The sequence below is a fragment of the Morchella sextelata genome (assembly GCF_020137385.1).
Source record: "Morchella sextelata strain SCLS chromosome Unknown scls_16, whole genome shotgun sequence".
Lineage (NCBI taxonomy): Eukaryota > Fungi > Ascomycota > Pezizomycetes > Pezizales > Morchellaceae > Morchella > Morchella sextelata.
In genome coordinates, this window is record NW_025408631.1 from 684,165 (window position 1) to 699,726 (window position 15,562).

The window sequence follows — 15,562 nt, forward strand, 5'->3', positions numbered from 1 at the left end:
AATAACTTACTGCGACGTACCACAGGACTAGAAGGGCCCCCGGATCCGTTGAATCCTTGGACGGAGCCTCCTTCGTAATCTTCTCGAACGCAGAGAAGGAAGGTAAAAAAAGAAGGACGGAGCCTCCAAGGACTATCCCCTCTTTCAAGAGGCGAAAAGGCAGCAAGAACAAGAGAAATGAAAAGGAGTCTGAAGCCTCCCCCGGACCCACTCTTTAAAGAGATGGGTCCGTTGATAAAAATACAGAAAAATACAAAGGAAAAAAAAGAAAGAAAAACAGAGAATAATGAGTATTCATCTGTTTCTCGAGACAGAGATGACTCTGCTCGTTTCTTCAAACCCAACAAAAGGGAAAAAAGGGATTGTGGGATAAAAATAAAAGACAAAAGAAAAAACCACCCCGCAGCAAAAGAAGATAAAAATACATCTACCGAATTATCAGCAAATACTTCACCGCAGTAGCCATCAGGAATCCGGATATTGTATCTTACCTCCATCCCGTATGATAAAAAATGAAAATGCATTAGCCAAATGTTTCATGGCGTGTAGCGAAGAGGGAGTCTGCATACACTAGGTATGAAAAACAGACGGTGCGAATATGGAGAAGAGAAGGAAAGGAAGGGAAGCAGTCGGAAAAGCGCTTTTATACTAAATGATCGCGTGCTGTAGATTTCACTGACTACTTGTATATATAATTACAGCCCCTCGTTCTCTTGTGACGGTATCATAATTGTGGACATGACGACTACTACTCATAACCGAGTGAAAGTATATGAAGAGGCGTATGCTCGCTTTAGACGCCAGTAGTCTTGGCTATGGGTATTGGCGGCGAATATCCTGGGTGGTGGAGGTACTCAAGGCATGTTTCCTAGTTTCAGGACGTAGTGGACTTACTGTATTAGGACATGTCCTGGGCAAGGGTCTTATTACTGCTTGCCGTAACCAGTCTGTATCTCCTGCAATGCACAGGTCTAAATGTATCTACATGCGTACTCTACTACTCGTAGTTTCCTGGCGTTTTTGGACTGGGCCACTATTGCACACACCCAAAATCAGGGTCTTGGCGTATTTTTGTATGGTATGCAATATCAGTCGCGTTCAAAAACGTCAGGAAGTTACGAGTAGAGCGCTGCATACATACATGTAAGTATATACAAAACTAGGATCATTCGATTCTCGTACTACACACAGCTAGAGAATTTCCCACGCCCCAGCACAAAGTTTAAACGTTTAGGTATGGAAAGGCTACTTGACCTCACATCACTGCAAAACATTACATCACAACCCAGAGCCCCCCACAAACTACATTTCCTCGGTGAAGCATATCCCTACTAATCAATCCCAATTGGGAATCTATTACTAGCGCCTGTACTATCTAACAACACCAGCAAGTAAAAATAAAAATGTAGAAGCTATGTAAATCTAATTGTGCGCCAAACTCCCGGATTGCTAAACCAGAACTCCCAAATACTCAGCCCTGGTCCACTTCTCCTTCAGCCCCGGCCACTGCACTATAAACCTATCCACGAACGGATACAGCAGCTTCCCGGACAGCGACAACGTCTTAACCCTCGCGAAAGACTCCACATACACCGTCCTCGTCTTGAAGCCAAAGAACCTGAACAGCAGGCAGATAGCCACCATCATCACTGCCGAGCCCGGACCATTACACACCAGTGTATTCGGTATCCCCGGGTTCATAAATGCCTTCAGACACCCCCACAGACACGCCAGACAGCTGAAAGGCGTCGTGAACCAGCTCTGGCCGACTCTACGGGCACGTGGGATCTCGACGAGTTTGTAGCCAAACTTCCCGCTTTTGCTGGGGCCGAGCGCGCGCTCAAAGGCGACTGCTTTGGCGGCGGAGAAGGTGTCGCCGGAGGAGAAGACGTAGGTGCGGTTGTAGCGGTCCGGGGACATCGCGCTGAAGAGGGAGAGCATTTCGGCGGTGTGGCCGCCCGAGCCGAGGAGTATCATGATTGCAGGGCGGGCTTTACGGTCTACGAACCGTGGAGGAGGCGTGGGGGTAAAGTAGGGTATTATGGCATGGAGTCGGATCTGTAGGTTTTTTGGTGGTTAGTTGAGATAGAGAGTTTAGTTTCCTAGGGAGGGATAGAGAAATTACAATTAAGAAAACGACAGTCGAGAGGAGGAGAACGAGCCCAATTATTAACAGAATCATGATTTCGGGGGGCCGAGTGACAGGATGATGATGCAGTACGTACTAGCTCGGTGTGCGTGTCAACGGTGTCATAAAGCTCTCCAGAGCTCATTGAGAGGGTAACACCTTCCAGCCATTACCCTCCCCTGCCAAGCCCCCACCAGGAAAGAATTCCAGGTACAAGGCCCCTCCACCGCAACCCACCGACCGCCTGCCCGCCCGCCCCTACCAGATCACCTCATAATGCTGCTGCCACGACTAATATCCAGCCTGCGGGCGACCTGCAGCTCTGCTCTCCGACAGCAGTCGTTCCTCAAGCCCGCCGTCACTACCACTGTCCGTTATGCAACCCACAAAGCCTCAAAGGCCTCCAACGGCGCCAAAGACGGTCCCGGAAAGCGTCTCGGTGCCAAAAAGACCACCGGTGCGCCTTACTGCTCCAATCCCCACTACTGAATCACACCAATTGACTCTGGGGACATAACAGGCGAAAAGGTTGTCACCGGAATGATCATCTACCGTCAACGCGGAACCGTCTGGCACCCCGGCGAAAACGCCGGAATGGGTCGTGACCACACAATCTACGCGCTGCAGCCAGGCTATGTGCGCTACTATAAAGATCCAGCGAAGCACCCGCGCCGCCAGTACATTGGTATTGCTGTGACGCCAACGCAGACGCTGCCGAAGCCGCAGAATGCAGCGAGAGTGCGTAGGTTGGGAATGGTGGCAGTGCCGCTACATGAGACTGTCAAGAAGAGCGATTTGGTGCCGCAGGGAACACCCATGACCAAGGAGGACAACTGGAAGGTGTCACAGGGATCTTACATCCCAAGAGCGGCCAATTGGCGTATCGGAAAGGTTATGCCCAAGCTGGTGAGGAAGAAAGTGAGAGCGGACACAAGGAGAAAGGCAGTGAGGAAGAGGGAGATTGCCGTCAAGAAGAGGAAGTAGATTGTGGGCTGAGGGGTCTAGCCCTCTTTTTGTATAAAAATAAAAATTTGAGAGGGCTTGTAGTATTAGATGCGGGGCATTTTTTTTCTTCCGGATTTTCGCGAGCAATAATTATTGTGTAAATACCACCATTTGTGACACTACCCGCCAGTTTTGCCGGGTTTCATCGATTAAAATCCCAAAAATTTCGAGTGATATTTCATGAGTGGGATGAAACCCATATCAATGCGCTCGATGATTGAGAGTTCAGTAAGCATAAATGGAAGTCCGAATTTATACCCATGATCGTGATTGGAGCTACGTCATTCAGCGTTATGATCAGCTACGTTGAATTGCTCTACGGGCACACCGTGGCATTCTTGTCGTCAACGTCTGCCATAGATTAGGGTCTACATAGTAGGCCTTCGCCAAACGGTGAGGGACTGTGGACTCGTTTTTATCGTCGGTTTTCTTTTTTATCCTCTTTTTCTCTTCCTTTCGAAATTTCCCTAAACAGTAGTGATAAAGACATTAGCAATTAACTCGGCTCTTAAAGAGGAACTAGATTCTCCACGGAAAAGTTCCCTTACCGAAGCTGAGATAGTGGTCGTATACTACATGTAGGTCGTCTCGCTCATATATATAAAAGTCGTTGTAAAAGATTTTTTCCATAATCATCCATACGATCGCGAGTTCTCTGCAACGAAACACACTAGAGCCAAAAGAGCAATTAGTATTGATTCATTATCATTTATGTTGTCTCGTAGAAACAAATGATGTGTGTTCCTACATAATAGCCCTTTCCCTCAAGTGGTAGTGATTCGCCAGTTGACCTGGGACATGACCTGGGACATGTCTAAGACAACCATGGTCAAGTATTACACTTATGGATAGATAATAATTGTGTCTTAGACCATGATGTCTAGAGAGCTCTTTATTCGTCAATCTTATTGGAACTACATTCATTGATCATTTATGCAGGTCTTTAAACCCATGCATAATATATCGGTGTCGATCAGGGAAAACCGTACGTATTCGACAGCATAGCCAAATCCTTATTCCGAAGAACCACACAACCGATAAACCTCAAATCTTCCTAAAGATCGGAGGGCCTTGGTGAGGTCCCAGAATATATTTTCCGACTATTCCTCTCATCAATTGGAGGCTAAAGAGTGCCGTGGTGAACAGGGGGGCCGCTTCGTTGCGTTGCCACCACACTGGACTCTCTTACCAGGTCGGCACCTCCAACCTGGCCTGGGATCTTATCTCAATACTTATATAAAAGATGGGTATATATAGGCTCTATTCCGTAGTCCTTGTAGTAAATTAACAAAACCTACATTTTCACTTACCTTGACATTCTCGCTCTATAAGCTATTCAGTACTGCATACCTGCCAAGGCCCGAGTGACACTCCGTGATGTCTATCGCCTGCACTATTACCTAATCACACACCTTCTTTCAATTCCACTTTTGAATTTTCGGCCCTCCAACCCAAAACTCCCCCAATCCCCATACTCCCGCCGCCGCCGCAATGGCCACCCATACGACCCGCCAAACCGCTTCAACGCTGCTCACCACCTCGCGCTGTCTCCGGCGCCAAACACCCGCCGCTGCCCGCCTCCTGGCCGTGCCCTCGGCCCGACGATGCATGCACCAAGAGCAGCAACCTCCTGCGGAAGCAGCACCATCAGCCGGTATTTCGTACAGGCCAATGATAAACAGGAATAGGGCGCCCTTCTCGCTAAGGGGCTCGAAGCCATTTGCTATCAATGAGGACCCGGAGAAGCTGGATACGATGTACCAGTCGCTGCTGGGTGGGAACCCAGGGCTCAGTGAAGAGATCAAGTTGCAGGCGGTCACACACAAGAGTTTTGATCACGGGTGGCAGCCGTATAATGAGAAACTTGCCTTCTTTGGTGAGTGTCTTTTTATATACTGCTTACAGAGGTTTCGGGATCGTGTTGCTCGAGGTGGGGGTTGGGGGGGCAATGCGCTGGGGTTTCAGGATATATCGAGATCGCATATATTGGAGCTAGATATCGATTTTATTCATAACTAACCATCGCGGATTCTACTATACAGGTAAACTAGTTCTACAGATGCACACCTCTCTACATCACCTTGCAACCCGACCCGAGTCACTAGGCCCCCGTAAGCCCCACACTGCGCCCACCGAAAATGATGCCAACGGCCCGGTACTGAAGCCGTTCCACCACCCTGACTACCACTACCTCACCTTTGTCAACCGCCAAAACGTCTTGGATACTCTCAGCGCTGGAAAATTAGGGCATCTTGTGCGCGTTGTGGGCCTACCGGAGGTCATGAGGTGGAAGCCAGCAGACGTGGGTGCTCACCTTGTCCACCCAATAATGAGCTCTGTTTGGACTGACTGATGATGTGGATACATAGACCAACGACCTTGTGAGGTCTGGACAGACCGATGTTGCGGTGGAGTGCTTGTACGCGATCATTGGCGCGGTGGCACTACGGAGGGGTGGAGACGTCGCGGGAAGGCTGGTAAGGGAGAGGATACTGAGTGTATTGGGGTCCCCTCTAAGGTCAACCGAATAAAAGTGAGATTGCGTGGTTGATGGGAGAAAGCTGGTTTTCATTCCTTGTGATCATGACGGCTTCGTAATTACATAGCCAAAGGAAAGGGAAAAAAAGTATATTGTTAGTGATAGGCTGTGAAGCTGATACGAACAATAGCAAAGTAAGATCTCACTGAATACATGCAGCTCAATCATTGACTGTGTGAACTGATCAGCCACAGGGTTGGAATTCGGTGTCAAAAATACTAAAACAGTCTGGTAAACTTTGATTTGTGAAAAAAGTGGAAATCATCAACTCCTCCGCAGTACTGAGATATTCATACATGTTGTAGTCACCATTACAGGTAACAAGCCAGGGCCGAATGCGGTTGCACGGCACAAATGAGATTCCGCGATTTGCCAAGCCACGCATCCCACCATCCCGTTTTAACTTTTCTTTACGAGTCACAAAGAACGGCCCGTCGAACTCTCTCTCACTTACTCACTCTTTCTCCTCCACCTTCTCTCTCATCCTCCTTTACTACTTCCTATCATCAACCTTTCGCTTTCAACACCCGAAACACTGCTGGATTTACTAAGGTATGCTTGTTCCATAAACCTCTTACTCTGTCACCCCTCATGCTCGCTTTGATGAAAACCGTATTTTATTCCATTGAGAGGGAGAATGTTTGATTTTTCGCCCTCCCTGAAGATTAAAAACAGACTACAACGGTATCTGAGCGACCAACGAGCATCTGCAGTTTGACATGGTTCCCGAGGCTGAGAAATAGATACTCATGCTAACATGAATTGTCTCTGCAGAATAGGTCGCTTTACAGATCAGTTTTGGGTGTCTAGTGGTATGTGCCTACTTTCCCCCACTTTTGGGTCCCCCCCCCCCCTCTTCTTTCCCCGCCCCATTGCCCTGATGAAAACCGTATTATTTCCATTGAGCGGGAGAATGTTTGATTTTTCGCCCTCCCTGAAGATCAAAAACAGACTACAACGGTATCTGAGCTACACACACATCATCATTATTGATTGATTACCAGTGCACTACATCTATCTGCATGCACGTTTAAAAAACCTCAACCGCTAACTTGCATCAAACAGAACCATAATGACCAGCTCAGCCCCTTCCATAACAATAACGCCGGCGGATTCGACATCCACGCACCCCGCACCCACCTTCACTCTGCCCACCCCACCCGCCGCCGCCGCCCCCGCCCGCTACAAGAAGCCAAACTATAATGTAGTCCATGCTCTTCCCCTCCCACTAACCACTGTCCCTCTTCCTCCGCTGATTCCCCACAACCCCCTCTCCCTGCTCCATATTATAATTGCCTACCTCTTCCCTGGCACCACGTCCCATCCATCCCCGCTACATGTGGGCGCCTTCCACGCCTCAACCCGTGCGATCCATGTAACGGACCCACAGTCCATCAAGGCCTTCTGGGAGCACGGCTTCTTCGGCAAGGGCTCGCTCTCACGCTCAGAGCCCACATGGGTCATCCGCAAACGCCGCGCGCTGGGCGTGATTGGCCAGAACGAGGCGCTGACTTCTGAAGAAGTCACAATGCGGCGGCGTGAGGAGCGCAAAGAGTTTAAACGTGAGCGAGCCCGCGCCGAGAAAGAGCGTAGGGAGAAACAACTAGCAGAGGAGGGGAAGATCGTCAAGAGCCCCGACGATGACCAAGAAAAGGAGCAGCGAGATGCCGCTGCAGCGGCTTCCTCCTCCTCAAAGTCTATAACCTTTGCAACGGTGGAGCTACCGCCGCGGAGGAGAAGCCCTGAAAGACCAATTGTGGAAGTTGAGGACCTAGAGCATCTGCAGCTCACGCTTGAGGAGTCCTTTTTCTTGTCTTTCGGGCTAGGCGTCTTGCAAATCAAGGATTCCAAAACTGATGTATGTACTAATCAAATAAACTCGTTTTTTCTATTCCATCCATCCATCCAAGTGAAAAAGAAACATAAACCCATAAAAAAGCCATAAAAATTGACTCCATCTTTCAGGAAATCATTCCTCAAAAAGACTTGCTTTCCATGTTCCGTTGCCAATCGTATTTCCCGCCACGCACGCCCGACATGCTCCAGCCTGATGACCCATTCCTGCTCAACTATGTTGTCTACCACCACTTCCGCTCACTCGGCTGGGTGGTCAAGTCTGGTATCAAATTCGCCGTAGACTACCGTAAACCTCACCCCCTACCCTCTACCTACATTACGAAAACAACTAACAATCATAACCCAGTTCTCTACAACCGCGGGCCCGTCTTCACCCACGCTGAATTCGCAGTCCTCGTCCTTCCAGCATACTCACACCCCTACTGGGACAATGACCGAGTGCGCAAGGAGGAGCGCGAGAAGAGGCCGTGGCACTGGCTACACTGCATCAACCGTGTCAGCTCGCAGGTCAAGAAGACGCTTATCTTGGTTTACGTAGAGGTCCCACCGCCGCTAGCGAAGGTTGGCGCTGAGGATAATGTGCCCAAGATGTTGGCGAGGTACAAGGTGCGCGAAGTGGCGCTGCGCAGGTGGCTGGTTTCTCGTAATAGAGATTAATATTTTTTTGCTATTGATTCCGTGGAGGGCAGGGGAGTTTTTAGTTTTTCAAAAGCCGGCGTTCTTGTGGTTTCTACTAGCAGTTATCAGGGTTTAGATGAAATAAAAGCGGGTCATTCTTATCAAGTTTGTGAATGGACTGATATGTTTTTCTTTTGTGGTTTTGCTTACTCGTTCTATCCATTTCCGCCCAATGTAGAATACAAATTACATCAACCATAATAACTCCTTCCAAGCAGAGTCAGTAACAAGAACAAAGAAAGAGAAAGAAGAAAAAAGAAGCACACAAGGAATCAATCCATAGTCTATAAATTCACAACCCCCCCTACAACCCACCTACAACAACCCCTTCCTTGCTAGCTCCACCTTCAACTTTGTCGCCCCCTCCGCCCCGCTCTTACTCACGCATATCGCCATGCCATCTGGATCCAGCTCAAACTTCTCCTCGACGTCCGGCCACGCGCAGGGGCAGTGCGTAGGCTTATCCACGCAGGCCAGCGTTCCAGGACACAGGTAGTTGCTACACGATGCTACTCTCTATGTCAGCCCACCTTCTACACTCACAGTATTGGAGAGTAGTAGAGGCACATACCGCCGTCGTAAGTGTTCTGGTACCACTGACTATCCGACGCGACGTTCTGGCCGCGCTGTTGCTGCTGCTGCTGTTGCTGGCCGCCGCCGCCAAACATGCCCTCGAAGAAGTTGCCGAATTGGGCGCTGGCAAGCAGTGGGAGTGTGAGGAGCGGGAGCAGTGATAGGTACATTCTGTTTTTTTTCTCCTTGTGCTTTTGGCCTTTGTTTGGTGCGGGTGGTGGGGATTTGAAAAGGTGTTTACTTGTCGGGTGTTTGTACTGGAAATCCAAAGCAAGCAAATAGTTGAGGACAGCTTTGACGTTTGACTGAGGCTCTACTGTACCTACTCAAACCTAGTCTAATCGGGGCTTGGCATTGAAAGTACTCACTACCCCGGCCGCGGCGGCCTCGACGCACAGCGCATTAACTACATGTAGTTGTTGGCAACGTCTGGGACAACGTAGGCTAAAGAGAGGTATCGACTACATCCTCTATGTCTATCCTCTTCCGTCAGTGGCTAGCCATACTTCTCGCACTTACAAAAACTGCCGTTTCGCGTGGGAGGTTGCGAATCATTTACTGTGACCCGGGGTCATGGAAAATCATTCGACGTTTCGTTTCCGCCTGGAGTCCCAGTGAGAAGACCACGACATGTCTTCGAATTGGTCTGACCCGAGTCGAGTCAGGAAAGAAGGTCCTTGATTGGCGGCTGAGACTGCTGAGGTGGTTTGCCTATTTTCTGCAATGGTGTAACATATAAAAACAGCAACACGGCTACCTCCTTGCAGTACATCGTGCCCGCAAAGAAATTTCTATCATCCGCTCACGCCGATAAAAAAAAAATCTATTTGTGCTCGTGAGCAGTCAGGGATGGGATGATCATGATGGCCCATGGCTGATCAGCACAGTGTATACATAGCCACCTACGTGTATGGATACATGGCCCCGATGATTGGATCCAACGGTTTCGCATGGAGCGCGCAGCGGCGCTTGGGTATATACGTATATACATCTATATACCTATAGTACCGTGGTCCGATTTGAATCCACGACTCGAATCAAGTCATAGGGTGAGTATTCATTTATGAAACTACATCTATTGATCGTCATCAGCTGGATCACCAAAAGAGTGGAGTAGAATGGAAGATGCGTGGCTGGTCCCATATATATCTCACTTGCAATCGACTGTCAACAATCTGCTCGGTATTGGCTAGGTTATCACCCGGTCTGCACCTTCAATCTATGATAGGCAAAGGAAGAGAGAAAAAAGGAAAGGTAAAGCAGACTTGATTGGTAGGACACACCACTCACGATGCCTTTTGTTAAAGGTTTCAGAAAGCAGTAGGCACGATTAATTCTACTCATTGCATCAGTGGAAACAGTGCAATGTGAGGGTAGCTATCTGCTAGCTGTACTATCAGCTCCAGTAACCAGCCCCCTAACCTCCATACTCCAAAACCTCGATTCATGGGCATCAACACCCTGGCTCCCAAGCTTGCTGTTAGCTATCAGAAATCACCTCCACGTTCTCACCTACGATCATCACCCCTCATACCTTTTCAAAGAGCACGTACATAGAGTACGTCAGCGCAGCGCCTACACCGTTCTCTCCCAAACCTACCACCTTCCTCGATTTAGATCGCACCTAGAACTCCGAATACAACGCACAGAAATCGATTCCCTTACCCTGGTTCACTATGTCCCAACCCAGTCTGCCGGTCCCTGACTATGGGATGGAAACGAGATGTGGAGGCGTTAGTTACCAACGGGCCCTACCTACATGTACATATGTACTATGAGTGACCATCTATTCGGAACAGCGTTATGCGATATACCCACTCCCACGAGGCCAACGGACAGCGTTTCCAAGACGGAGCCATGCGTGGAGAAATGTGATGTGCTGAGGGTGAATCAACTGTAATAGGCCCACTGGCCCGGAGAGAAATTAAAAGTTTCCTTGTTTCTGCACGTGATCTGTTTGATCTGCGGAATCGAGTGGTGGATAGAGCTGGAGGGATGTACGAGGGCGTCATACATCTGTGCCTTGCTCATGATAACGACGATGTTTATTTTTGACCGTCCCATTGACCTTAGAAATACTATGGTGCTTCCAGGATCTCCTACATCTCAATTGTGCATCACTTAGGGTTGGAGCCAGCAGAGAGGAGAATAACAAACTAATCTTATTTTCGCATGAGCTGAAAAGAGAAATGATTATCAACGACAGAAATATGAAATGAAATTGCCTAATATCTGCCATAATAGCCTTCAATAAGAATCCTAGTAAAGTACATGGAAAGGAGGAAACGCCAGCGTATAGTGAGAATCTGAAGGGAACTATGAAAAGGCTTAGAAAGGTAGAGTCATGAAAAGACAATAAAAGACTAATGCAGTAAAGAACTGGCAATTGGGAACAAGTACACAAGAATGTAAAAGCTGTAGTGTCAAGGCTTATGAAATCCGAAAATCGTCGACTGCTTGATCGTTTCAAGTCGCTGCAAAAGGTGTGTGTCCCCCATTAGATTATTGAGATAGACCTGTCAGGTATTTCGTTAGGTTCGTTGTGATAGATCGTAACTGCCAGAACTCTAGCAGGCGTTCCTATAAAACAAAAATACGGATCAGTTAGCCAGTGATCTCCTCAGTATTCGTAAGAGTATCAATCTTGTGTGATTGTAGAATACAGACTATCGGGTTGGCTTCCAGGGCTCCATGAAAGTTTAATCCCACGGTCTGCGAACGTAACGTAAGTGCCCAAGTTGCCAAGGTCATTGCCAACGTTGAGAGCTACCAGACCCCACAGAACCTCGGGCGACCCTGAGAGTACTGCAATAGGATTTTCTTTAGTTTCGTCTGTGGGGTGCGAGACATGTGCCGTTTGAACGAAGAGGTTAGCCCAGCTAGAGACGTTTGTCGCATGAAAATTGTAAATGAGCTTGTGAGAAGGCCCAATATGATCCAACTTTAAACAGTCAGGTTTATCATCGGCGCCTTCTTCGAATGCTAAGGTTCTCCAACATTTGTATCCATCATCCAGTTCTCTATCGCAGCATGATTCTTTTGGATGGCCAGGAGAAATGAAAAAGAAGCTTTCTCCAATTTTTGAGGGTATCGGGCACTCAGTAATAGAAACACCTGCACAGCTGTGGTGTAGATATCCTCGGCGTCTGACACGGTCTAGGTCGTCGATGCGCTCCAGGCCAACTCCGTTCTCATAGCTGAACAGAAAGGTTCCACCCATCTCTCCAAGTGTTCCTGACAATGGGAGGGGACCAGGATCAATGATCTGGTAAGGGGTAATCTCGAGAATGTAATTCGGCTGAAAGAATATATCAGCACTGATGAGTATCTCTCATAAGAGCAAGAAGAAGAACTGAAGAGCCAGGGATAGATACCATAGCCATATTCGCCATTGCTGCGCTTTCGTCCTGCGTGCGTTCTTGATTTTTACTTCAGAGAAATTAGGTCCTTGTGTAGGCTTTATATCGATCCAAGTGCTCCACTTATTCATGACTTCCAACCATTTATATAGAGGATTGCATATTGAGTATCGTTACGATCGCGAGCGCTCGGAGCCTCATTGTATATGGGTGGTGTGGGTCAATTAATTTGGTCTTCATAAACAGGCGGGATCTAGTGGTCGAGGTCGAGCTGTTGTCGGCCATTGGAAACAAACCATCTAGCTACTTCTGCTGCACACGCGTGCATACATGTAGCTTATGGGTTTATCAACCACACCTTTGTGTTCAAATTTCTATTGACCTCAGAGAGAACCGTTTAGAACCCATCATGCATGTTTGACCCAACAGTACCACGTGTTAATTCTCGGGAGCTTCTATGAGCATTATACTATGCCATCATTTGTGATGCATTTGATAAGTGTCCAGCTAGGTCACGAATCTTGTTCTTTCGTGATACTTAGTTTCCATGAATGAGTCGCGGAGCTGTCAACCAATTGCAAGAGGTCCCCCGGCAAGAAGCTTGCAAAGGGAATTCGAAAGACTCCAGTGCGCGTAGCCGACGAAAGCGAACAAGAGAAATAATAACAACAGCCCCGAGCATAATAAGCCGAGCGAGGAGCTCCTGCCATCCGTACCGGAAATGATTGCTGATAAATGAGACAAAATATAAGTCCAATGTGGTAAATGATCAATATATCAGAAGAGCCCAATATAGCGTAGTACTATCGATCTGCATGATCTGATGGACTATATTATCAACCTTCACGGTTAAAGCAAGTTGATTATGTTGTAAAGATATCATTTTCTGTTCATCGCATATCTAGAGATGAAGAGCGTTGGTATTTATGCTTCGTGCCTGGTAGCGGTAGGCAATACGAAGAACTCTCTTTCGCTTGGTTCGCTTGGCTGGTTTGGCCGTTGACAAAACCACCATGTGACGTATTGAGCGTGCAGGTGACATAATTTTACATCTACCTACGTACAGTACCTACAGTATTCACAGATTTTAGACGTTCGCCGAGCCCAGTTTATGAGTAGGGGATCTTTCGAAAGGACTTAACATTCATCTTTTCGTCAAACTCTACCATCTGTGTCGTGCGGAATTTGTTTCAAAGGGCGAGGCCAACGATAGGCTGTTGATCTGCAGTATCCCGGGTTAAACAAACATAGACCACAAGCAGAATATTGATGGGTAATTTGTAGTGAATCCAGGAGCGGAAACCATCTATCTCAGGAGATGGGAGCATCAAACAGTGCACGAGGGAGTGGCCCTTTATATGTCCTGGAGCCTGGTTATGACACTTGGTCGTAGAAAATGTGCGAATTCGCACCGGTGGTACATACTAGCTAGACACCATTCAAAACCCGACCTTCCGGCTGCCCCATTCAAAATGTATCACTCTTCGCACAACCGGATGGTAAGATAAATGTATTGGAAATAGTAAATTGCCTCTTTGTAACTTCCAGCTTTCCTAGTTTGAGGCCAGAGGCGGACGAAATGTAAGTACATACACAGCTTGCGCACCCGCATTTTATTACAAGACACGCACAAAAATAAATTGTGTGTGGCTTCCCGGTGAATAACTTCTCCATCCTGCACAGGCAAAAAGTGTTCATGTATTCTTCCGGACCTAGGATGAAATCATAAACCTTGCGCTTGTGCAGCCAACATCGCCACGATTCGATCATCCATTCGAAGTTTAACACCTGAATCCAAAAATATTAAGGATTGGTTTCCCTATACTTGAATTCTGGTGACGCTACGAATTAATTTGTTAAACAAAATGTCTGGTATGCTGTCGGAATTAAACGCCCTGCAGGCTTTTGCAAGGCTGAAGTGAGGCGAAGGACGATTCACGGGCCATAAGTACCAATGTTTCTCTAAATCTCCACTTCTGTTGGGTTGAGATCTTCCCGCATGCGTCATAGATACGAAGGGATGCTAGTGACTGATAAGTGGTCGAAGATAGGAGTAGTATCAGTATTGATGTTGATTGGAACTTTTCGTGTAGACCCAATCACCTCCGCGCAGCCGTAGAATTTTGAATATTATGAAAATTAGCGATGCCTCTAATAACTGTATGTGAGGGTGTCAGAACCTAGATTTGCTTTCTGGCACATCTCTCAGTTCCATGTTTCATCTTCCATTGATCATAAACTCGCCGAGAAGTATGCAGGTAGCCATGACGCATAATTTGGCTTGTATTGCTGTCGGCAATACCAAAACCTGGAACACTAACTAGGCCAGCCAGGAGATTCCCGACTGGTCCAATTAATATTTCGACACCGTGAGTATTATTAGGTGATCTAAGTGTCTGGTACGCTCATTGGGTAATACCGGGATATCTCAGCTGATCTGGTTTTCAGATGTCATTAATTAGAAGGTATACCTAACTATTATAATAGGATTGTAACCACATCCGATAGAATAACATAATAGAGTCTTTTAGCTGTAAGAGTTGGACAGAAAGTCGAGCACTTCGACAAAAAGTCCTGCACATCTTGTTGGTTGAACGACTGCAAGTCTCTTCCGAAAACAGCTAGACTTTCTGACCAACCTGCTCGACTTTCTGTTCAACTCACGCAGCTAAAAGACTCTAATATCGCGATTTCAGCTATAGTGAAGAACTCTGGCCGATCAACCATCTGAGCATGAAGCCATAGAATAAAGGTCATTCCGAATGATGGGCTATATCCTTCTGCAGAAATATAAGGGTCGATCGCTTCGACGTGTAACGATAAGATAAGAGTTCTTAGTTTCCCTCGGGGATCACTGATGTACGTATACATACATGTACATGCAGCTACTGTATGTACCTGGCTTTACTGCGAAATTAACTGTGCCAGAAAATAATGAAAGTTAGCCTATATATTCATCTTTATTATTGAGGTTAGATCTAGGTACTTTGCGCTTAGAGCTTACCGTACATGTATGTATTGCCGCAGAAAATCCGGCATCACCACTCCTCACTCGCTAACCAAGTAACATCAAAATTCAGAAGGATTATCAATTGTAGGCATGTAGTACACCTTCCTAGGATATAAGGCTTAACGTCAGTTTATATGAGAGTTGTACGATTCCAGATCAGCTGTGCTTAGGCCTCGTTAAATGTAATCCACCTTTTTACAACTCCATACGTGCGCAGTGAGATAGCAGCTAGTTATAGTTGTATCAAGGAATCGGAGTGGGTAGGAGTGTTGTAATCGTATGTGATATGAAATGCGGCACGATGCGAGATTTGCTGGCAAATACTTGGTCCAAGTGTTCTTGGACATCCAACCGTACCGCGGATCTTGTAGATTTCTCGGCCACCGCGATTCAATTCTGCCTCGATGGACCGC

The 15,562-nt window shown here is 47.3% G+C and overlaps 6 protein-coding genes across 6 annotated transcripts; 3 read left to right on the plus strand and 3 right to left on the minus strand.

Moving 5' to 3' along the window:
* Window positions 1-1,449: 1,449 nt before the first annotated feature.
* On the minus strand, window positions 1,450-2,182 carry H6S33_003885 (uncharacterized protein; the record flags this gene model as incomplete). Its single annotated transcript, XM_044835231.1, has 2 exons — window positions 1,450-2,058; window positions 2,126-2,182. The coding sequence occupies 2 exons, from the start codon at window positions 2,180-2,182 to the stop codon at window positions 1,450-1,452; spliced, it is 666 nt and encodes a 221-aa protein (XP_044691419.1).
* A 222-nt stretch (window positions 2,183-2,404) lies between these two features.
* H6S33_003886 (uncharacterized protein) lies at window positions 2,405-3,112 on the plus strand (the record flags this gene model as incomplete). Its single annotated transcript, XM_044835232.1, has 2 exons — window positions 2,405-2,585; window positions 2,649-3,112. The coding sequence occupies 2 exons, from the start codon at window positions 2,405-2,407 to the stop codon at window positions 3,110-3,112; spliced, it is 645 nt and encodes a 214-aa protein (XP_044691420.1).
* Window positions 3,113-4,624: 1,512 nt separating this feature from the next.
* Window positions 4,625-5,664, plus strand: H6S33_003887 (uncharacterized protein; the record flags this gene model as incomplete). The annotated part of the gene is made up of 3 exons (XM_044835233.1): window positions 4,625-5,009; window positions 5,176-5,435; window positions 5,503-5,664. The coding sequence occupies 3 exons, from the start codon at window positions 4,625-4,627 to the stop codon at window positions 5,662-5,664; spliced, it is 807 nt and encodes a 268-aa protein (XP_044691421.1).
* A 1,536-nt stretch (window positions 5,665-7,200) lies between these two features.
* H6S33_003888 (uncharacterized protein) lies at window positions 7,201-8,186 on the plus strand (the record flags this gene model as incomplete). The annotated part of the gene is made up of 3 exons (XM_044835234.1): window positions 7,201-7,530; window positions 7,638-7,815; window positions 7,876-8,186. The coding sequence occupies 3 exons, from the start codon at window positions 7,201-7,203 to the stop codon at window positions 8,184-8,186; spliced, it is 819 nt and encodes a 272-aa protein (XP_044691422.1).
* Window positions 8,187-8,522: 336 nt separating this feature from the next.
* On the minus strand, window positions 8,523-8,950 carry H6S33_003889 (uncharacterized protein; the record flags this gene model as incomplete). Its single annotated transcript, XM_044835235.1, has 2 exons — window positions 8,523-8,716; window positions 8,779-8,950. The coding sequence occupies 2 exons, from the start codon at window positions 8,948-8,950 to the stop codon at window positions 8,523-8,525; spliced, it is 366 nt and encodes a 121-aa protein (XP_044691423.1).
* A 2,434-nt stretch (window positions 8,951-11,384) lies between these two features.
* On the minus strand, window positions 11,385-12,172 carry H6S33_003890 (uncharacterized protein; the record flags this gene model as incomplete). The annotated part of the gene is made up of 3 exons (XM_044835237.1): window positions 11,385-11,492; window positions 11,551-12,078; window positions 12,134-12,172. 3 exons carry the CDS (start codon window positions 12,170-12,172, stop codon window positions 11,385-11,387), a joined length of 675 nt encoding a protein of 224 aa, XP_044691424.1.
* Between the last annotated feature and the right edge of the window lie 3,390 nt (window positions 12,173-15,562).